The sequence below is a fragment of the Tenebrio molitor genome, chromosome 3, assembly GCF_963966145.1.
Source record: "Tenebrio molitor chromosome 3, icTenMoli1.1, whole genome shotgun sequence".
Lineage (NCBI taxonomy): Eukaryota > Metazoa > Arthropoda > Insecta > Coleoptera > Tenebrionidae > Tenebrio > Tenebrio molitor.
The window spans coordinates 15,675,747-15,699,838 of NC_091048.1; the positions used below are offsets into that span (position 1 = coordinate 15,675,747).

At 33.6% G+C, this 24,092-nt stretch overlaps 3 protein-coding genes across 5 annotated transcripts in view; 2 read left to right on the plus strand and 1 right to left on the minus strand.

The window, feature by feature from the left end:
* The window catches only part of Ptr (Patched-related), a 185,716-nt gene that overhangs the window by 53,680 nt on the left and 107,944 nt on the right, over positions 1 to 24,092 (plus strand). The window lies entirely within an intron of this gene.
* Positions 17,641 to 19,983, plus strand: ppk23 (pickpocket 23). The gene is made up of 9 exons (XM_069041682.1): positions 17,641 to 17,891; positions 17,942 to 18,142; positions 18,198 to 18,342; positions 18,393 to 18,538; positions 18,589 to 18,691; positions 18,749 to 19,161; positions 19,348 to 19,445; positions 19,499 to 19,761; positions 19,845 to 19,983. Exons 1-9 carry the CDS (start codon positions 17,725 to 17,727, stop codon positions 19,923 to 19,925), a joined length of 1,617 nt encoding a protein of 538 aa, XP_068897783.1. The 5' UTR covers positions 17,641 to 17,724; the 3' UTR covers positions 19,926 to 19,983.
* Positions 19,926 to 24,092, minus strand: part of Pkcdelta (Protein kinase C delta) — a 111,446-nt gene continuing 107,279 nt past the window's right edge. For all 3 annotated transcript variants that reach the window (XM_069041667.1, XM_069041666.1, XM_069041665.1), the window contains 7 exons: positions 23,666 to 23,895; positions 23,443 to 23,616; positions 23,237 to 23,391; positions 21,035 to 21,173; positions 20,794 to 20,982; positions 20,600 to 20,740; positions 19,926 to 20,546 (listed from right to left, as the gene is read on the minus strand). In XM_069041667.1, coding sequence (XP_068897768.1) covers positions 20,397 to 20,546; positions 20,600 to 20,740; positions 20,794 to 20,982; positions 21,035 to 21,173; positions 23,237 to 23,391; positions 23,443 to 23,616; positions 23,666 to 23,895 — 1,178 coding nt within the window. In that variant the 3' untranslated portion in view covers positions 19,926 to 20,396. The remainder of the gene's footprint in view (positions 20,547 to 20,599; positions 20,741 to 20,793; positions 20,983 to 21,034; positions 21,174 to 23,236; positions 23,392 to 23,442; positions 23,617 to 23,665; positions 23,896 to 24,092) is intronic.

Genomic DNA, 24,092 nt, shown 5'->3' on the forward strand with positions numbered 1-24,092 from the left:
CAGATTTATGGTGGCACGGACCCGCATGGCTACGAACTCCTTCTGAGAACTGGCCCAAGTCTTATCCCGATCAGACTCAATCGGTCCCAGAAAAACGCAAAATAACGCTTGTTGCTACAACGGCCACACCAGAATTTGAGACGTTAACAAAATTTTCATCATTCTCCAAATTGCAGCGCGTCATAGCCTTATGTTTAAGATTCATACACAATTGTCACCACAAAACAAACAAGGTTTCAGGTTTTTTAACTTGCGACGAATTAAACAAAGCCAGAGTTGCAATTCTGAAAATAATTCAACGCCAACATTTTAATACCGAATTAACTGATTTAAAGAATAACAAAACCATCAGAAAGGACAGTAAATTAATAGCATTAAGTCCATTTCTATCAAAGGAAGGCTTAATCAGAGTGGGTGGTAGATTAACACATGCACCGATTAACTTCAACCAAAAATTCCCGATAGTTTTACCTGCAAATCACTACATAACGGAACTTATTGTAAGACAGGAGCACGAGCGGCAATTGCATGCTGGGCCACAGGCGACATTGTGTTCAATCAGACAAGTCTACTGGCCCATCTCAGGTCGCAACACAGTCAGAAAAATAATTCACAGATGTGTAAAGTGTTTTAAGGCGAATCCCAAAGGATTAACGCAAAAAATGGGCGACTTACCTGTTGACAGATTGCAACCTGCTCGTCCCTTTATCAAATCCGGTATAGATTATGCCGGACCAATATATTTAAAAACTGGAAACTCACGCAGTAAACAAAGAGTTAAGGCCTACATAGCTTTGTTCATTTGTTTCACCACTAAGGCCATACATATTGAATTAGTGGGCGATTTGACTACAGAATCCTTCCTGAACGCATTGAAGAGATTCATCTCGCGACGCGGACATGTCGCAGAAATTTATTCGGATAATGCAACAAATTTTACAGGTGCCAGTCGAGAACTAAAACTTTTATTAAATTCATCAAAATGTCAAATTTTAATTAGTCAGGAAATGAATAATGTAAATATCCGTTGGCACTTCATCCCACCGCGATCACCTCACTTCGGAGGTTTATGGGAGTCAGGTATAAAATCTATTAAATATCACCTCAAAAGAGTAATTGGTGACACATCAGTCACGTATGAAGAGATGTATACGCTTTTAACACGCGTGGAAGCTTGTCTAAACTCACGTCCTCTTACTCCTATGAGTCCAGATCCTACAGATTTTTCCGTCCTGACACCTGCTCATTTTCTCATCGGCGAACCCATGACGGCGCCATTGGAGCCCAATCTCGAAGAATTGAAGATAAACAGATTATCACGTTGGCAACGCATCGAACAATTGCGGCAACAATTCTGGCGCAGATGGATTCGAGAATACATCCCGCAACTACAATTACGTCCAAAGGGTCAACGCATCACCAACGACAACGTTCAACCAGGAGATATGGTGTTGATCAAAGAAGACAACGTCGCACCACTACATTGGCCTCTTGGTAGGGTCGTCCAGGTCCATCCAGGACACGACGGTGTTGTTAGAGTGGTGTCAGTTAAAACAGCAAAAGGTGCGGTTGTGTCGCGTAGTGTCAAAAAACTGTGCGTTCTTCCGTTAGACAAATGACATTCGAAAGGAGTGATAACGACATGCTCGTCGATGTTCGAATTTATTCAATTTGACGTATGTTTGTAATGTACATATCATGTATTTGTCACAAGTGATTTCATAGTTCTTATAATCCATTTTATATTATGTATTAGCTTAAGTTCATGTGTTTATATTGTTTAGTTTTAGTTTGTTAATCATTCTCCTTCTCACTTGAGACGTCATATTTGTTCTCATATTATTCATGTCTGTAGTTTTAGTCATTATACTTAAATCATTAATTGTAAATATCTAATTAGGTCATTTACTCATTTATATCATTTGAAGGCAACCCTTCAAAGGGGCCGGCGATGTTGGCGCATCTGCAGGTAGTTTGGTCCGTCAAGGGTGGGCACTACCCTGCAGGTAGCTTACCTTGCAAAGATAAACTCTCAAACAGAGAGGACTTCTGTATTAACCACCGGACAGTTCGGTCCACTTTCATTGTTGTTGGAATATATATTGTTAAAATTAATACATTGAGTTTTAATCATCAGGTCCTTCGAACAATTACACAGAATTAAACAAATACCAGCACCTCATTACAGTCCTAGTCACGAACACTATGAATGATTAGTAAAACAATATCTTACATTTTTTGCACCCGCAAGAAGTTAAAACTGTTAATTTCTCTGGAAGTGGAGGCAGTGTTGTTAAAACAGGTAAAACTTCGCCTTTCTTGTCTATATACCAACCGAATTCTTCAATTAGAGGTAAATTCAGCCACACTTTAGTTTGATAATGCACTCTTAAGCAATGTTGCTTAAGAGCATCCTTCGTTGGTGGTAGCTTAGGAAATGATGTCGAAGCTGCCATGAGTCCACGCAGGGTATTAATTGACGTAATATCTGCATTTTTTGAGTACAGATTAAGGACAAAGTCTTGCATATTACCGAAAATATCGTCGGAAATACTACTTAAATAGTGTGGGTGTGAATGATTTCTCCGACGATATTTTCGGTAATATGCATGACTTTGTCCTTAACCTGTACTCAAAAAATGCAGATATTACGTCAATTAATACCCTGCGTGGACTCATGGCAGCTTCGACATCATTTCCTAAGCTACCACCAACGAAGGATGCTCTTAAGCAACATTGCTTAAGAGTGCATTATCAAACTAAAGTGTGGCTGAATGCCATGGGTCCTTGTCCACAATTACCTCCAATTGAAGAATTCGGTTGGTATATAGACAAGAAAGGCGAAGTTTTACCTGTTTTAACAACACTGCCTCCACTTCCAGAGAAATTAACAGTTTTAACTTCTTGCGGGTGCAAAAAATGTAAGATATTGTTTTACTAATCATTCATAGGTCTACTAATAATCTGGTAATTTCAGATTGTGCAAGTAAAGTGTGCACATGCAAGAAAAGTACATTAGGGTGCATAGGTGCTTGTAAGTGCATGGCCCAGAAGTCTTGCAGGAATGCATTATTATCAATAACAGGAGCCGCATTACTTCCACCAGTTCCACAAAGTGATTCAGAAAGCTCTGATGACGAGTGAAATTTTATTAACTTTAAACGTTTCATTTAGAATTCAATATGTATTTAACAGTATCATAACTAGGCAATATACATATTTATAATAATATGTTTATATTTTATTGATTGGTATTCTACGCTAGTTTATTTTGTTTCTATCTACCCCTTGGCTAAATTTGAAATATTGTATAAAGATAGATTTGTTATAATATACTAGTTATATACTGGTATTGTTATGAGTACATAAATAATAGTAATAATTAATACATAATAAAAGATGGTTCATCGGGGTGGGGACGCCTACTAGTGACTTATAGCGAATCGCCGAAAATTTACATTGCATTGCATTAAATTATATAACTTTTTTATTATAATTCACAAAATTATAAAACCGATACTAGTATGAACACAAAAGATAATACAAACTTTTCTAAAGAATACAAAATTTTGATTAGAGCTTTTGTTTTAGAGATTTCGCGATAGAAACGAAAAAATTGTGTAAAATGAATTAGATTTTCAACCATCTGAAACTGAGATATTGGGGTTTAAAGTTTTGTTCGATTTTAATCTCCCGTAAGAGACTAATGTTAACTTTAATCACGGACCATTTTCGAAATATTAAAAAAAATATTTGCTGTACAAAACTTTTTGTGAAAAATATACCAAACATTTTGTCATTTATTCTTCTTGATGATCATCTATCTAACTCGCTTTTTAAGTTTAATGCCCTTTGGGACAGGACGTTTTTTGACGGCCTTGGGATTTTGAAACCTTAGTACATAAGCTTCTATTTTATATATAATTCAGCTTGTAACAACAAAACCCCCACGGAAGTCACAAAAAGCATATGAATGCACTCTACTATATCTAATAATTCTGAAAGCAATATTTAAGAAAATTTCTTGAAATTTATAACCACGTCACACCTTTTTTTGGTAAAAGTTATAAATCAGTGGTTCAGAATCAGAGGTGCGAGAAGCTTCTTGTGGAGGATTTAATGAAAAATAACAGGGTTCCATAATTAAATGAATTTAAACGTCATATTGCAGAACACACTTTGACCATTAAAGGAGTGCCTGTAACTAAAAAGTTTAAGAACCACTTTTATAAATCAACAACAGAAAAAGGGGTATAACACATAACGTTAAGGGTCGCGTGAATAAAAGATACCTTCCCATTCAACGGTTGTGCATACTTTGCTGACCGTTTTGTTTAGAGTTTTTGTATAAAATATTTATTACCTATAGGCTGTGTGCATGGCATAGACAAGTGCATGGGTACAAGTGGCGCCGCCTGGTGACCGCAGTTGTAAACCATTTCTAGCGTCTGAAACGCGTGTATCAAGCGGCAAGTCCAAGTTTTTACTGTTTTTATAAATAAATTGTGTGCCAGGAAATGCTATTTTGTATTATTATACACAGTGAGATATAACAAATGTATTTATAAAAGAACTTGTCGCATAATCAAAACAATTTTTAAATTATACTCGAAATACTATAGATGAATATTGTCCTTCGAATGGGGTTCCAGTTTATCGAAAATCGGAAAATACCATAGATTTTGCACTAGCAACGATCGAGAAAGGTATGAAACTTGCCAAGGAACATATCTGCCGTGTTCAGGAGAAAAAAACTTACTTTGGGGCCATAATTGATGGTTTTGTGGTGCGGCAAACTTTTGTTACCGCAACTCCGTATAATGTTCAAATAATGCACTTGTGTCGCCAGTTCCAATGTGTTATATGTAGTAATATGCTTCTCTCAAAAGTGGCATATAACCGAAAACCTCGAAAATTGAAATTGGGAAAAATAATTGAAAACAATATTTCAGGGCATCAAACATCACGTATGGGGCCTATACCGATCAAATAAGTTATTTTAACTTAATTTAGTAGGTATGTGTGATTATTTAACAGCTTACAGGAAGTCTATGAAGTTGGTGGTGAAATACTGCCCTCAACTCCAGACTTGTTCTTGTTCCTCGAACACCCTAAATATGCTTTTCCTTTGGAACGGGTTCATAGAGCAGGTGACAAGTGGTCTTGATTTTTTTCGCTCAAGAATTATTTTCCTCTCATTCATCCGCGAGCTTTAATTTGAGCTCCAGCGGGTACATGTCCTGGCATATGCGAGTATGTTCACCATGAACACCATTCCTACGGTCCACCGTGCTAGCACACTGCTGGAGATTCCACGCACATGTGTTAATCCAGCATAGCTTTTCATAGACCACATCAGCAAATCTAACCACAAGCCGGACCAAAACTTATCGAATCGGCGGATTGTAAAATTTCGTTCTGTGAATATCTTAAACTCAGTTGGATCCATCCGCTGTTATGGAGTTACCATATCTTGCAAATATAAGTGGGCACTCTTTGTGTAGAAATAGTGACCAGCTGAATGAAAAAAGGTAGCATTTTATCGATAGTATACAGCAAAAACTAAAAATAGTGCGAAAATGTTGCTGTTCTTTGGCTACCACGCAACGCGCACAAGTCTTTCGAAGTTGCAAATTTGGTTTTTCACTCTTGGGTGAGGTCCAAACAACATATTAAAAAATCAGAACTACATGACCTTTTGCAAGGTCGGACCCTTTTTTATGTTTATATTGACTGCAGATTCTTTCCAAAACTGAAAGAATTGTAAGTGCCGTTTTTTTTTTTTGTAATAATGAATGCCGTAAATGAGTGGTTTGAAGAAGTCTGACAATTATTTTTCCAGGTTCCAGGAAGCCCTAAGACTGCTAGAACACCAACGAGGTAACATTTAGGTAACGGGGATCAAACAGGAACATAAAATATATTAATTATATTAATAAAAGGGGCTTAGGACTGGAATCAACTCTGATATTTCTATTAAAATTTAAATTTACAAATATGTATACAATTTTTCTTGATGCAATCTATATACAGGTGTCCCAAAAAAAAAGACGAGTCCATAGCTCCCTTATTTATCGGAGGATTTTAATTATCTATACACCAAATTAAATGGTTGTTATTAGGCTACAAAACGGCTTAATAAATTCACGTATAGCTCCAAGGGCTTCAAGACTAAACTGTCAAAATATTTTTTTTTAAATAGGATTACATATTTTTTTTAGTAATTCTGATAGAGATTTTAGCGCAAAATGGAACATAGACGATAGTAGCATTTTTTTACATTTTTTTTTTTGTGAATTTTTTGTATTTAAGTGTACATTTGTGATATGTATATTGTTGTTTTCAGAATAAAAATCTCTATCAGAATTACTAAAAAAAATATATAATCCCATTTGAAAAAAATATTTTGACAGTTTATCCTTGAAGCCCATGGGGCTATACTTGAATTTATTAGGCCATTTTGTAGCCTATTAACAACCATTCAATTTGGTGTACAGATAATTAAAATCTTCCGATAAATAACGGAGTTATGGACTCGTCTTCTTTTTTGGGGATACCTGTATATAAAAATGAATCGCCGTTCGTTAGTCTCACTAAAACTCAAACACGGCTTGACCGATTTGAATATTAATTTTTTTCTTTTGTTCGCTTTAATACAGGGGTGGTTTAAAAAGAAAAAAAAATGGAAAAGTTGCCCGGAAAATTGGAAAATTCAGGAAAAACTGAAAGTGCTTTTTAATGATGGATATGCATAATTGTTTTTTTTTGTTTTGTTCGTTAAAGTCGTGAAAAAGTTTTCAGGAAAAAAAAATTGTAATTTTTGTATGCATTCTCAATCATAACTGACGATAAGAACGACAAGAACGACATATTTCATTAATTCTTTTTTTTTGTTCGATATGCGCCGGGATGGAAATAACTCAAATGAATGTTTTGAATAGAAAAAAAAATCTGGAGGATTCGGAGAAAAATCTGGAAAAACTAAATTAAAAAAATTCGGGGAAAACTGAAAGTGCTTTTTTGTATGAACGCAAGCCCATAACTCAGGATTCGAACGATGACTATGCGTAATTCTTTTTTGGTTTTGTTTGTTAGGGTTTTGGATAAGTTTTCGGAAAAAAAATCGAGACAATTACAAAGGAGTCGGAAAATTCGGACAAATTTCAAAAATTATAATTTTTGTATGCACTCTCGATCATAACTAACAATAGGAGCTACATATTTGCTTGATGCTTTTTTTTTTGTTTTCAATTGACAATCCAACTCGAAAATTTTTAACCAATCGAATTGCAGCATTTTTCAAATTTGGACCAATCAAATTGATTTATAGTGAAAAAACACCCAGCAGAGTGAAAAAACAACCAGCTGAGTGAAAAAACAACTAGTGGTTTTTCAGCGAAAAAATTTATGTCAAAATGAAACGTCAAATTTATTAGGTCAACTCGATAAAAATTTTCTCGGTGGATTGTCAAGTCGAATACAATTCGTGGTCTAATTTTTTCTGCAAAATTTGTCATTTAAGGCATTCGTAGCTTTTGCTTTTGGAAAATTACACTCGTCTCCTTCGTCGACTCGTGTAATTTTCGTTGCAAAAGCTACTCATGTCTTAAATGACAAATTTTATCGGAAAAAATTAGACCACTTATTGTATTATATATGAAAAAAATCTGGAAAAACGCAATCCAGTAAAGTAGAATAGTAGTTTATTTAACGAGTTCCTGTGTAAATTGGGCTTTTTTGGCAAGAGTGGGGCACGAATGTCATAAAAGCCTAATTTACACACGAACGAGTTGAATACAACATTTTTTTTTGTTCGACGAGCCCCTTGGAGGCTTCAAATCACTTAAAATCTTTAAAATTAGCTTGACGTTTCGTTTTGACAAGTTGTGACATTTATCAAAATCCGTTCACATAGGAGAAAATTCTCAAATTCTGACAGTGTCGAACAAAAAATAAAATTACATATTTGCTTTTACTTCTGTGTTGTTTCGCGATCTGTCCAACAAATGTAGTATGTAGTTGTTTTATTTCTATTCCAATTTATTTACCTAGATGCACAAATGTCATTTGACAGCTGATTGTGAAATTGCGAATCAAACCAATTGGATTGTTTACTTGAACATCGATCTTTGCAATCGAAATATTGGGTGATTCAAAATAATTGTGGATAAATCTGGCAACTATGTACGAAAATTTTTGTGGCAACTGTGTGGGTAGGATAGAGTTGACATTTCTTTGACAGTTCATAGTCGCGCAATTTTGAAAGTTGTCAAATCAATGTGTAATGGAATTAAAAAAGTCAAATTCACGCTGATGAAATGATTGAAATGTCATACAAATGCCAACTCTCCCATTCACACAGTTGCCACATACATTTTCGTACATAGTTGCAATACTTATTCACAATCATTTTGAATCACCCAATAAAACTGCTTGAGATTCATTGTGTTTTCAAATTCTGGAACAAAACCGCATCACATTCCAGGCACATCACACATTTCCAGCATTTCAGCAGTGTACAATACTGCCGATAGAATTCATCTCCCATGTAAAATTCCTCATTTACACATTTCCAATAGGTTTTCACAAAGTCACAAAACGATCACAAACAAATTTAGGTAGGTATTGAAGTTTTGACAAGACAACGTCTGTCGGGTCAGCTAGTCATACATAAATATAGGGGCACCAAAATCACGGGATGAGCTTTATAATAATCTGAAACAAAAACACGTTCAGACCCAAATCATTTGCAGTCGACACGATTTTAAATTTATAGGTAGGTTCTAGAAACAAGATGAATCACGATAATGGTACCGAATTTATTAATTTGTTATCTTTTTTTTTATCTGTTTGTTATCTTTTGTAATTATAAAGTTTCTTAATTATGAATTAATCACTATTCTGTTTTCCTCTCGATATGTATTAAAATTGACGTGTTTCCGCGTTTTCACATAAATTTGTTGTTTTCAATTGGATTCCAGTTATAAAAAATCTTATACAGGGTTGCGATTATGTATGGAACCGTCTCCGTCCTGCTAAAATTGTTTAAGCTAGAACCCTGAAATTTTAAATGCACTTAGGACTCTTTAAAAGCTACTTATAAAATTAAAAACAAAAAACAAAATATCCATAAGCTTTCAAAATACAAAGGCAACTTGATTTTTTTTTTAATGGGAATAGGGCATCATTAAAAAGTTAATTTTTTTAGAGTTAAATAATATAATAGGTTTAGTGATTTGTTCGACAGAATCTTAGAAAAAAATTAAAACTAATCAAAAGAAATTGAAAATACGTAAATGAATCAGCATTTAAAATCCGTTAAAAATTAGAGAAAACCAAACCTATGTCAGTAGAGAATGTCGCAAAACATCTGATTGAGAATATTAAATTTTGTAAATATGTACATACAGCCTGTGCATTCTCAAACTCGAACATAGGCAATTAACATTGTATTGAACGTTTTTGCTGATTCCTGCTCGCCAATTGAACTTACAGGTAAGGTAATGGTATCAATAGAAAGAATAAAATTATTGCGCTTGAAATGATACTAATAATAAGATTTAGGCCCGGTTTATTTACCTTCAAGTAACTCTATTTGAACGCTAATTACCATGGATCTACCAATAGCAGATTCTAAATCATAGCAACTACTGGCCAGGTAAATTTACTTGAAGGTGAATAAACCGGGCCTAAAGGTGCTATTTTTATTTTAAAATACGAATTTAAAACTTGGCGATTTTTAAATATGACATGCCATGATTTTCAAATTGGACAGCATTTGTCAAAAAATTTAGTAATTTTTTGGGTTAAGGGTGACCGATACCAGCGTTGACTAGAGTGTATTTCATTAATTGCAAAGAACTCAGTTAATACGCAATCATTCGTCAAGTATCATACATCAAATTAAAGGTTTTTTAATTCTCCAGACCGCGGCGTTATACTTTTGTTATAAGAGAAAAAGATTGTCTGATGATATGATAAAAACCTAAAGTGCGCGGCTTTAATTCGATTTTTTATTACCTAAATTTCAATATTATGCTTCCAGATTTTGTAGAATGAATCTAAATAAGTTTACTGAGTCCGCTGCGTTGTGAAATTGTGGATGAAACATTTGTTTTTTTTTTATATTGAGCTTAATTTAAAAGTTAAATGTTTCGTCTTCCAGGCGAACATTTCGTTAGAATATTTTGTAATTCTATACAATATATTTACCTTTACCTACTACATTAAATAATAATTAAAAAAAACAGAAGTTGTGGAAGTTATTCATTTATAAATTTGCGAATAAAAACGGTTTTAGTTCATCGCTTTTGCCACCAGAGGCAGTAGAGGCACATCTTTTCTCCGATTTCAAAACTACCTACCTGTTTAGGAACGGGACAAATCCGGGGGTTAGTTTGGGCCGCCGATCAGTTTTCAACCAGGAAATTTTATGACTTTACAGATAATACCCTGTCCCGGTATTATTCGAATTTCTTCAGAAATTCTAATATAAACTATGACCGTACAGAGCGAATTAATTTTTGCTTTTTTTTATGAAAACTAATTTTTGGAATTAAATATTAGGTTTTTTTAAAAATATGTACGTATAAAAATAATGAATATATTGTTGTCTAATTTAGTCCGCACATTATTACGTCAACGTCGTTAACATTATATAATATATATACCGGGTGTATTATGAAAAATCTTTGGTGCTGTAACTTCCTTATTTTTCAGACGATTTTAATAATTGATGTGTCAAGCAAAATCGTTTTAAATGGGCTACAATTTGAATTGATCCAATATTTGTTCTTGAGTTCTGTTTATTAACTTTTTTTGCTCAGTTTTATAGAGATTTTTATTTAGAATATGAAAATGTAAACAACATGTTCATGCACAGAAACAAAAAGAAGAAATTAAAAAATAACGTTTTTTTTTTAATCAAGCAGTCACATTAAACAGTAATAAAAGTGCATTCTAGACAATGTCTATTTGACTCCGTCGATAACAGAAATGATTTAGTAACAAGAATCGTAGCAGTATGAGAACAAATACCACCAGAATTTTTATTAAACGCCGCAATAGGCGTCAGTGGAAGCTGTCGAATGTAGAGCTTGTGCCAACTGTTATGATCGATGACCTTGACAAAAGCTGCGCGAAGGCGGAGCCCAATTTCAATAAGTGAAACGTAAAAACATCGGTCGTTTGGTTAGAATTTTCAGGGTGGCGCCAAATTTGTATTTTACACTGTCCAACGGTTTGGGTTAAAATGCCGGACATTATCTAGGGACCTGTCCCTAAATAAATATCAACATAAATTAGCCCACAAATCTGTAAAGCGTGATAAAATGGTTTCGATGTTTTTAGTTCGAATAGTAAGGCCGCTTCGGTACGCATTTTGGTTTCTGCGTCATCGATCATGAGAGTTGGCACGAGCTCTACCTTAGAGAGAATGGAGGTAATTTCGAACATTTGCTATAGTAAAGTTATGGTTACTTGATTTTTGGAAATTCAATTTTTTTTATTAAAAAAAATTTTTTGATTTTTTATTTTAATGTTTGTGTTTCAGAAGATAAACATCTATCAGAATAAAAATAAAAAAATATACAGTACAACTTAAAAAAACAAAGTTAGCTGCGGTCTGTCAAAAAATATAATGTCAAAAAAAAATTATAGCATGTCGAGCTATAGTGTTTCTAAAACGAATTTTGTTTGATGTATCATTTATTAAAATCGGATAAAAAATAAGGAAGTTATAGCACCAAAGGTTTTTCATAATACACCCGGTATAACAAATTAAGTACAGAAATATTGATTTATAAATTAAAGTATGATCGTATGAAAAGTTTTGTGCGTTGTGGAGTATGCAGGTAGGTATATGTATAAATCACAAAAAGAAATCGCGAATTGGTAATTATCTACTCCTTCGCGAGACCAGTAGTTCCATTGCAAAATAGGTGGTTTTTTGGTGGTCATTTGAATGTCACAATGACGTTCTTTTTCACACTAATGCGTTTAACTGTCACTTTTTCGCATTAGTGCCAAAAAGAGTGAGAAGTATAAAATTACAAGAAAAGCTTTCTTTTCTTTTACTAAAGCAATCAAAGTATTGAATTGATCTCATTAGTTCATCATGTAAAAGAAACTTTTAAAAAACGCAAGCCATTGCTCAAATCGTTGATAATTGGCTGCGACTTCGCAGGTAATAAACTGGATATACATTACATATAGCAGCTATACCGCAGATCAAAATCACTCATTTGGCAAGAAAATCGCTACAAAATTGTAACAATAAATATCACTTTTGTAATAAATGAATTGGAGTAGATAGAGAGTGATAGAATGATAGGAGTAATAAATTAGTGAATTAAAAAAATTAAAACCTGTATTTCTTTTTTCTTGTTTTTTGCCTAATACTTTACGGAATTAGAAAAAATCTTGTATGTAATTCGTTGCAAAAACATGTCTTTTTCGCATACGACGTCTAATGTGTCTAATGCGAAAAAGACATTTATTTATGGGCGTGAATTTTGGGACTTCATATTATTGGACCATTTTAATCTATTATAATATTAATAATTTTATTATTCGACAATTTTCCAGAAGAAAATTATGTCTTACATTTTTAGACAAAATAAGAAATGTATTTGTTGTTTGTCTGATAAACCAGATTAAACCATAAAACTCCGAGATCCTTTCGGTAAGGGCATGGAAACGGTCAGGGCCTCAGGGCTTATTATTTCAGGTAAAAATTCAGTTTGGTTTCCATACTTATCTATATACTCTACTGTGTATTAGTGGCTGCATTTTAAAGGTGGCAAAACTGAAACACTTCGCCAGTATCGGTCACCCTTAAGTCAGCGAATTTCGGTAAATTACTGTCAAAATTATTTACGGAAAAATGAATAGTTACTCCCTACAGATTAAGACAAATTTCTCTTGAAGTAAGTTTATGTAAATCGCGTATACTGAATATCCTCAGGACGTACAAATATCATCCCTACAAGACACAGTGTCATCAACAGATTTTTGCTGTTGATGAAGAAAGTAAGAGTAAAACCTGTTATGAAATACAGGAGCGTGCTAATGATCGTCGCTTTCTGTCGACAATTTGCTTCACAGACGAATCTACATACTTTTACGCTAAATAACGAACCAAATGTTCAAAACACGCGAAATTGGGCTTAAGAAAACCCTGGAGTAAATATTCCTACTAGAACTCGGTATTCTCAAAAAATTCATATCTGGGCTGGGATTTTTAATAACATTTGAAGGGGAAATTTAAATTCAGCAAATTATTTAGATTTATTATTAAGGGGACAGGTAATCTCGCCACCAGTAATTACCTTAATCTTTTGCGCATCCCCGTTGAGTAAAATCCCATGGGTAATTTCGCCACCAATATTTTTCAATACATTTTTATTGAGGGTCATACCCAATAAGGGTGGATTTAAGTAACTACCTGACACCTGACCCAACTTTATTTGTGTTTTTAGAAAAACTGAAAGAATTTCACCTAGACACATGTGAAAATACAAAGTCTACATTTGGTAGCAAAAATTCATAATAAGCATATCAGAGACAGACAAAAATTTATAAATAATATGATAAAGCCACATAATAATAAGATTACAATGGAAATATTAATTTTTAAAAATAAAAATTTTATTTTTAAGAAGTAATCTTTCCATTGTAATCTTAAATAATAAATTGTTTTTCCATATACATGCATTTACTTGTTTTCCTGTCTCAGACTCTCAGATACAGAAATATTTATGTCGGCCGTCCCCCGGCGCCGTCCTTATGGGCAGGTAGGTGTAGAATGTAAATTAATTCCGGGAAGTACAGTGGCGAAATTACCGGTAGGCTTAGCATGCCATTAAACGGTGGTGGCGAATTTACCTGTATCTTAATCTCGTAATGATGATTGGTGGCGAAATTACCAACACCGATTATTAACTAAGGTAGGAACTGCATTGTAATTTTTTCAAAGAATTTATAATGAAAACTGCTTAAACTGTTAATTACTTTAATATTATAATTTAATTCTTGATTGATGTATTGATGAATCGAAATAATGGCATAATATCTATAAACCGAATGCACAGTGTTAGTTGCCTATGTTCGACTTTGAGAGTGGACACCCGGTATATATATAATAGGAGTATTACCTAGTTGGCTACATACTCTTAAGTTTGATATTTGAAATTTTATCATTCAATTAGGTATACTGTAATTGTTTTCCAAGTTTTGTGCTCTTAAATGACAAAACTAAACGAAGCAACGAAAATTTAATAAAATGTTTCAATTAATAATAGGCAAAAATGAATAGAGACTTCCACAATTTTTCTTGGAAAGCAAAATATGTAATTGCTCCAATCCTCCCACGTATTCTTAAACGCTATATAAATTTAAAATGTTACAGGTACTTGAATCATTACATTTAATGTGTAGGTACGAGTATATATTTATATTTCTAACACATTTCATTACAAATTTTAAACAATATTTATAAAAAATTAAAAAATGGAAAAATTCCCTATTCATTTTTGCCTAGTTTATTTGAACAATAGATATGTTTCACATTTGTTAATTTTTTTTTCTAAGATTCCATCGAAGAAATCACCAAACCTATTATATCATTTGATTCTAAAAAAATAGTTATTTGTATCACAAGGCCAGAAACTGCACGTTTGCGAGCATGAGTACAGTTTGCAACGGCGATGTCAAATTGCAGCGAGGATCGAAGGTTTTAAAATCCAAAGTACTAAATTGCAGCGCGCGGTTAGTTTGGGTCTTAATAACCTGATGTAAACTGCAGCGCTTATAATCTTAATAAGGGGTCGGCTTATCATTTAGAAATTTTCAGGTAGCACTGCACTTCTCAGTTCATTACGCAGATGTATCAAAGGTGTACATGATGCTCTTGAATAGATTCAAATTAAAACTAATCGAAATCAGGATTTTCTTCAGGTGAATGACAAAAGAAGAACATTATAATTTTTTCTTGCCACAAAAATTTGAATTTTTTTTAAACAATTATTTACTGTTCACGGATATGAAAATGTACATTATGTGCCTCCTTCGTCTCGATTTTTCAAACTCTTTCTCGATTCTGTTATCACTTCCTAACCTTATATCCCAATATACTATTAAAATCGTTCTACTGAAAAATGAGGGTTTTTCAGATGTGTCACTTTTCTTGTGCACCAACGATATTTCTGTATTTCAGTTTACGTATAAATAAATATAATTTACCTTCCAATGATTTCGAAGAAAATTTTGTTTCCCGTTACTATTCTCTCTTCCGAAAATTGCAGACTTTGCACATGATTAATTAGTTACCTCCTTAAAAGTCCCAGGTAAGGGATAGTTATTATTTATAATCGTCTACCTGCCCACTCCCTGGGGGGTAAAATGACAAGCGCTGCTATTTACTTATTTGGAAATCAGTACCTGCTTCCCCTAAAAGATTAAGACTTGACCGCCGCTGCAATTTGATACTGCCCGTTTGCAATACGAGTCGATAGACGAGTATTGTAAGTACGAATGCTCGCAAAACAATTTCTGGACGTGTGATACACAAAATTTTTCGTGCCGACTTCTGCGGATTTTTGTTAAACGGAAGTTAAAGTACTTGTTGTAGGCTCGATTTCTGGAAACATTTTATTTGGCCAGTTAGTTAACTCTCCGATAAATACAAAAATCATGTAATGTGATTGGTCACTTTCTAGCGTTTCTATAGCAACGCTTGATTTAACCGGCCGTTAAGTTATCGGACCGTTCCAGAAACCGGGCCTTAATAATTGGTATTAGGGACTTTTTTTGTGTTGGCAACACTTACATTTAAACATTTAAATTTTAAAATCAACATCGCTCTTGTTTCCTGACATTTATTAAATTTAATTAATTTGTTTTGTTTTTGACATTTTCCTGAAACATTTGTTGTAATAAATACACCAGCCCATATTCAAGAAGTGGCTCGAAACGTAATTTTAATTAATTAATTTTAGTTAAATATTGCTTCTTTGTAGTTTGTACGTTGTTATAAATAGAAAAACATTTTTAACGAGCCATCCACAGAACAAACATTGACGTTTAATAGAATTCTGATAACAAATGCCAACCGAAACCGATGACAACTCAAAATCCCTACTTTTAGCCGGACTAGGCCGGCAATGCATGTGTTTCTGGACGATTTCGAGATCTGTAATTTACCTAATTCCGGCCGGCGGCACGAAAAAGCTTTGTTGGCTTTGTATTTTGAAAACTAAGTGCTTATTCACAATGGACATAAGACATAAGAAATACATAAGAGATACCTAAGAATAATTTGTAAATTTGGGCAATTGGAAAATAATTTATGTGCTAATTGTGGTTGGTGAAACGACATCTGTCACATTTATTCACAGAATAGCGCTAACGGTTTGTTAAATTATTTAACTGACGTTGGTGAAACCGGCCCTAAATAACTCGAATATGATTTTATTTTTTAGTAACACGATATTGTTTCTTTTCGTCATAGATACAGATTGTGAAAAACAACTCATATCTCCCTTGGGATTTGTCAAATTTTTTTGCCCTCCACATTGTTGGCAACAAACTCATGAGAACGAAACTATAGTAACCACATATTCACGCAATCTTCCCTGCTAAATATTTTTAATAAAATTTTAACTTTTAAGTAGAGAGACTAAAAAATAAAATATTGTATGCATCACGGGAGATATCCATGTTTTTCCCCTCGGTTGAATTATAATTCCTGGGGCCAAAGGCCCTCGGATTATAACCACGTCAACCTTAGGGAAAAATCATGTTCATATCTCCCTTAATGCATAAATATCTATTTCATGCCTTTTTGTACACAACAATAATGTTCACTGAGGTCACTTCTCATAAGTTACGTCAACATTAATAGTATATTCACTGCATGTATCAGGAATTTCTTATGCCTTATGTCAAGCTTATGTCCATTGTGAATAAGCACTTATAGATAAAAAACTATTTTAAAACATTTGAAAATTAGCTTTCAATGAGTCCTAAGTTTGTTTAAAATTTCAGGATTCTAGCTAAAACAATTTTAGCAGGTCGGAGCCGGTTCCATACATAATCGCAACCCAGTATCTATATTATAGGTATGTATTATCAAAAAATTTACACTCTTGTATCGACATAAATGCGTTTGTAGTTTCTAAAACCAATTCCATAGCTAAACTAAAAAATCGAAATTTGTTTTAAGGTAAAGTAAATAAAAAAAAAGAAATATTCAATCGTATCCGTAAAATGGAATTTAAAAAGTGAATTATCTTCAAGGTTGAATTAAAAAATAAAGTAAAAAAAATCTCAACATCCTAAAGCAAAAATCTTCTGTTTTATGTAGGTACTTTAAAAAAAGTATTCTTATTGAATTATTTATTTATTACAGTTATTATAACCAATTGTAATTTGGCTTCAAATTAGGAAAGTAGTATGATGATAGAAGACTGGTCTGAATAGAACACTGAAAAAAGTTACGACTTTTTCATTGTATGCTGTTAAGACTAATATTGTTCTGCTTCATTTTCAAATCAATTTTACGTGTTATTACTCGTTTATCTCATCAGATAATCTTTCTATTGTTATATGTTTTATGTCTGGTAAAATATCGATGTGCACATAAAGCACGTTATTTTATAATGGACATTCGGCAATTATTGTTGAATGAAGCTGTGAATAAAAGCTTCAGTTTTGTAAAATCAAAACATGAAGTTGAAGCTAAAAAGTGGGCCGAAAAAGCGCTTACAAAATGTTTTAAAATTATACAGGAATTTTGGAACTAGCTGGCAAGTACAAACCAAATTGTTTTTTGAGCATTCTACTTTGCACGGTGTTCGATATATTGCTGAAAACGAAAGACCCTTCTTGGAAAAGTATTTTTATTTCATGAAATAATTTGTTAGTACGTTTGATTCAATTTTAGATTCATGTGGTTCGTTTGCGTATCTGTAGGAGCTGTAGCTACATGTGTCATTATTGTGAGTCTGTGGGACAAGTTTCAAACAAACCCAACAATTACTGGTTTAGACACAGATTTTCACAACTGGAAAGTCCCGTTTCCCGCAATTACAGTTTGTCAAGAAACACCTTACAATTTATCACGGATTGAGCAATATATTGAAACGTGAGCAACACCTGAAGTAATTATACCTAATTATTACAAGTTTGTAATATTTCAGAAAATTTTCGAACGCATCTTTGGGATATTCACCAGAACTCTTAATAGATTTGACGAAATTGTCTTTTGACTCGATTAAAAATTTGAAACCCAGAGTCAGAGCTAAAACTGCCGACAATTTTGATCTAAAAGAAATCAGTTTTGAAGTAAGTTTCATTATAAATACATATTTCTTTCTATAACATATTTTTTTTAGTTGATGAACAAATGTGAGGAAATTTTTGAAAGCTGCGAATGGAAATCGTATAGTTTCAACTGTTGCAGTGGCTTTTTTCCAGTTTTTACAGAAAAAGGATTTTGCTACACGTTCAATTCAAGGCATTACGAAAGAAAAGTTCCTTGGTATTTTATGCGGCCATTACTTCAACTTTAACTTGACATATACTTTGCAGGAGTGACAAAAAATTACCTGACTTTGAGATGCGATACATTAAGGAAACCGATCTAAAATGGTCACTAAAGTTTACAGTCAAAGATACGTCTGTTAATATGCCTGTAAAAAAACATTTTTTTAAATATTCGTACACTTTTTGTTCTTGTTTTTTTTTGTAGATCTACATTCTTAATTCTGACGAACAGGCCGGACTGGATATACAGCCGCAACACATCTGGGATTACAAAGTAGATAAAATTTCGTTTTCGGTTAAACAAACCTATACAACAGAAGACACCAGACAACTATCAATTAAACAGCGACATTGCATATTTTCAAATGAACTGGAATTGCAAACTGACAATATTTACACTTACACAGCATGCACAAGACAATGCCGAATGGATAATTCAATGCGAATGTGTAAATGTGTTCCACATTTTTATCCACAAATAGGACGTTATCGTCACTGTAATATTCAACAACTTCGTTGTATTTGGGAAAATGTAGAAAACATTAAAGCTGTAGATCACTGCTCCTGTCAGTTGGGATGTTCTAATACTGTTTACGAAGTAGAAAAATTAAATGAAGTGTATGTGTCATTTACATGATCAGAAAAGTTTGAAATACCTGAAAATAATAATGTAAACAGCTAAATCGACATTAATCTCACAGGGAAGGGCTAATTTCAATTTTTTTTGATCATAGCGCATATCTACTATCTTAATTATGGTGAGGACAATTTAAATAAAAATTTGACTGAATTTATAAATTGTAGGGTAAATGATGACACCAACGAACTTGAAACGCGATTTGTTTCGTGGCCAATGGTGCGCTATAAGCGGGAAGTCTTGTTCGGATGGGTTGACTTACTTGGTAAATAATACAAGAAAACTGCTAACAAAACTTACAACTGAATTCATTTTAAGTGTCTTTCGGTGGTATTGCGGGATTATTCATGGGCTTCAGTCTATTATCAGGAGTTGAAATTTTGTATTATTTTACAATTAGAGCTTGCTGTATGGTCGTCAGGGAAAAACCAGAACTAGAAAGGATTCAGTATGAAGAAGCCTCAAAACCACCAGAAGATTATGATTTAAGTTTGGTACCGTATTGTTGCTTCGATCCTTTTCCAGGAAATGGCATTAATGAAGTTGCCAGAGGCTACTTCAAGGAAAACTTGTACAACAATGTAAGCGTATTCTATTAAAATTATTCTTATTTGTATCAGTTCGACAACAATTAAGTGTGAAAGTAATTATTATTTTTTTACAGAAAATTGTACCCTTGGGTAAGGGTAAGTGGGACCCTCCCGAAAGAATTCTACCACCATTTGGGATTGAATTCATCAACTAATTATCTTATTAAATATATGTATTTCTTGTTTGGCACATTTTTACATTGAATAATACAATACCCGAACAAAAATATTTGTTCGTAAATTTGAAACACGATTTCTCTAAAATATAGAAGTAGTATTCTATGATTTGTGTATGTACAAATACTAATATACAAAATATAGGTACTCACGGTGTAAAAAGGAAAAGGTACACAATAAATAAATTAAAAAGAGTTTCAAAATAAATAAGTAACCTATTACAAACTATCACCAAAGCACATATTATTCGAAAATCTGAAAAATAAAATAATAATAAATCTCTAATAAGTCATTGTTTGATGGCTGCACTCTCATGCTGATACTTAGTAAAAAATGTAATTTCAACAGTAGTAACATGGTAACATTGACTTGACCACCAAAAACTATGTATCACGAGGTGTCTCGTAACGAGACGAATTAATTTTCCATTACATTATACAGTTTAAAATTCATTTGTCTGTAGCGTTTGGATTTGTATAACTAAAACCTTGAAACTGCGTCTGATCCATAGATTGCAATATATTTTGTTCTATTGGCGTGAGTTTAGCCTTTTCTGTGGTAAAAGTTCGATCGAAGTATTGCGTATCCAAGGGATGTTGCTGAAACACAATCACTCAGTAATTCTTACTTTTTACTATTCACCACTAGTTACCAATTTCGGTTTGAACGGTGGTTCCAGTAATCTCGTCTCTAACCTATCCCAAAGGATTGGTTTGAAGAACGGTTGGTCTTGGATATCTCCCGAAGGACAAAATCTATTGCCCAATCGCTTATTGGCGTCTTTTTCTAGAAACTGCCAACAAACGGAAATGAGTTGATATATGCGGCAATAAATGTTACAATTACCAGTAGTAAAACAGCACTTGCTTCGGCCGTTAAGAACCGAGGTATAACTGGTTTTTCATTGCATATCGACCAGAATAGTTCATCTTCGTCACATCCACTGAAAGGTGACTGCCCGATTAACATTTCGTAAAGAAGAACCCCGAATGACCACCAATCGACACACTGATTGTAGTGTTGCCCTTTAATAATCTGAAAACACGTTGTAAATGTAAAATTGTGTAAAGACGTAATAGGACAGTACCTCAGGGGCCATGTAATCAGGAGTTCCGCAAAATGTGTCGGCCATCCGGTCCAGAAATATCTGAAGCTTGCACATCCCGAAATCCGCGATTCTCACGTGACCGTCGAAGTCCAGCAAAATATTGTCCAGTTTTAGGTCTCTGAGACATTTTTAAAATTACATAAATAAATATAAATAATAGTTATTTAATAAACTAGTTTGTTAATGAAGGCGATTAATAATCGAAACTGTTTAAAGCACGAACGAGTGTAGCAAGTGAGTGCCTTTAATAGTTGAGATTATTAATCGCCCATTAACAAATGAGTTTATTACAAGATTTTTTCGTTGACCGCAAACTTTTTTTTGTGACAAAATTTCAAATTAAACCCAAATCAAAACCAATTTCATCTTTTTCGATAAAGATGAGACCTTATAAAATACCTTTATCCTTTTTTTTTGTCGTCAACACTTTCTATTCACTTTTCCACAAAGAATGTCAGAAGACGTCAACTCCATTTACATTCAATTTCACGTAAAAATCACGGTTGCTAAGAAAATCTAGTTACCTTTGAAAAATATGACATGCGAATTACAACCAAAAAGGTCGGCTTTTGAAAAAGTGAATTCATAATTGTGCAGTTATGGAGCTATAAAATATAGAAAACCCTGCACTACCTCCTGCAGTGTTGGTAAGTGCAAACAATGCATGTTCGAGGTTGTTTATACATCAAAATTTAATCAAAACGTCAAAATCGCAAGAATCGTTGATTAATGAAAAATAGTGTATTAATGAGGTCCATTAATACACTATATTTTAGACAAAATAATTCATTAATATTGAAATTAACAAGCGGTCAACGGAAAAATATATTTTTGAATTTGTTAGAATGAAGCAACGACACCTGCCATTTTTAAATAATGAATGGCGGAGGCGCCGGGCACAAATAAACTTATATAATTTGGATTGTTCTGTAATGTGGATGGGTTTTTAGTGCAGTCAATTAATAGTTATTTATTTAACGAGTTCGTGTGTAATTTGGGCTTTTGTTGGCATGAGTGGGCCAGTTTAAAACTCGAGTGAAACGAGAGTTTTAAAGGTCCACGAGTGCCAAAAAAGCGCAAATTACACAAGAACGAGTTGAATACAACGTTTTTTTGTTCAACGAGCCCCCCCAAAGACTCCAAATGGCTTAAAATCTTGAAAATTAGCTTGACATTTCGTTTTGATAAGTTGTCAAATTTATCAAAATCCGTTCACACAGGAGAAAATTCTCAAATTCTGACAGTGTCGAACAAAAAAAATATGTAATAACAAAAATGTCGAACATGTTCTTCAGAAAACGTACAGTCTGATCATTCTTTGAATGTGTTTAGAGAAGTATTGTAAGCCATACATTCGTAGATATTGCTTGCACGGTGAAGGTCAAATAAGTAACAAATTTGTTTGAAAAATAATAAAAGAATTTTTTCCAAGTAATCACGGCGGTCACTGCACTTCGTAACTATTTGCAATGGTGTTTTTTTTTTAGTTATTGCGATAAATACCTACAAGGCAAATAAAATGTTTGCAATTTTTCATTTTAATTTGATACGCGATTTCACGTGCAGTTCGACGTGTTAATCGTGTACACGTTCAGGATTAATATCCCTGTCAAAAATATGTTTTTTCTGGCTTCTCATTCACTGAATTTGATGTGTTTAGGGGAAAGTTAAATTTGGAATTCGCTAAAATAATTTATGATGTTCCACCTGAAAGTGACGTTTGGACAAATCCAAAAAACCCAATCGAACCGCTTTTGATCGTTAACAGTGGACTTTGTGCCAAACATTTCACGCGAAATTTGTATGTATTTACATTTCGTGGGCAAATGCATAGCATGACGTAACTTATTTAAATTGAAATATTGGAATGTTACTGTAAAGATGTGGCGATTGACGATTTGTTCCAAATGTACTAATTCGTTTAAAATTAAACGAGGAAGTGTAGGCAGGTAATAAGTCGAAATATTAAAATTTAGGACGATGAACTGCAATAACCCATCCACGGATTGGTAAAAATACACAATTTCAGCTCGGTTCAAAGACACCTTTTATTATGTGATTCCAAGAAAACTGCTATTATGCAATTTTCTATTATTAGATAATTTATGGTGTGTTTATAAAATGTTTTTATGCTGTTTAAAATTATTCGCTGGCTCAGATCACCTCGATTTGTGTGTTTACCTGTAAACAATGCCTTTGTGGTGAAGGAACTTGAGGCCCGAAACTATTTCTGCGCCGTAAAACCTGGCTCTAGGTTCATCGAAACGACCGGACTGTTGAATGTGAAACATGAGATCGCCACCATTCAGATATTCCATAACGAAGAACAGATGGGACTACCAACCAAAAATATTTTATTTTTGACCGTTAAATTTAGAAAATCTTACCTCAGTCTGAAACGTGCATAATAAGTGGCACAAATAGGGATGTTTTGTAGCTAGAGCAAGAACTTTCCTTTCGATAAGGGTGCATTCAACATCATCGTCCTCCAAAACAACATCTTTTTTCAGACATTTAATAGCGTAATAATATTCTGTGTTTTTAAGCTCTGCCAAGAGAACCTGAAAAGTTTTTTGTTGGCAAATGAGTGGAAATCTCTGCATCATTTACCTTTCCAAAACTTCCTTTGCCCAAAACTTTGAGGAAATTGAAATCTTCGACGTTATATTTGCGAAATCTTGGAATCGTCGTCGCCGGTGGTGTTATCCTGCCGCTTCTCTGGAATCCGGCGTAAGTACTTGATTGTGAGTAATATTCTTCAAGAGCGTCGGTTGAATCCAGAGCCAAAGCTGGATTGTAAGCGGGATTTGATGTCGGCGAGTCCCTAGTTTCAGTGGACCCTAACACACATGTAAAACATGAATTATTAAAATTATACCACAAAGAATAGTAAGTAGGTAATTAGAACGAGTGACCGTCTGTTTTTTAAACAGGTGAACTAGTGAAAATAAAACAGATCATTACTACGCAGTGTACATTAGTTAGCATGTTAAAATAAAACTAGGGCAGACATTTTTCTAGGACGATTTCTTCTAAA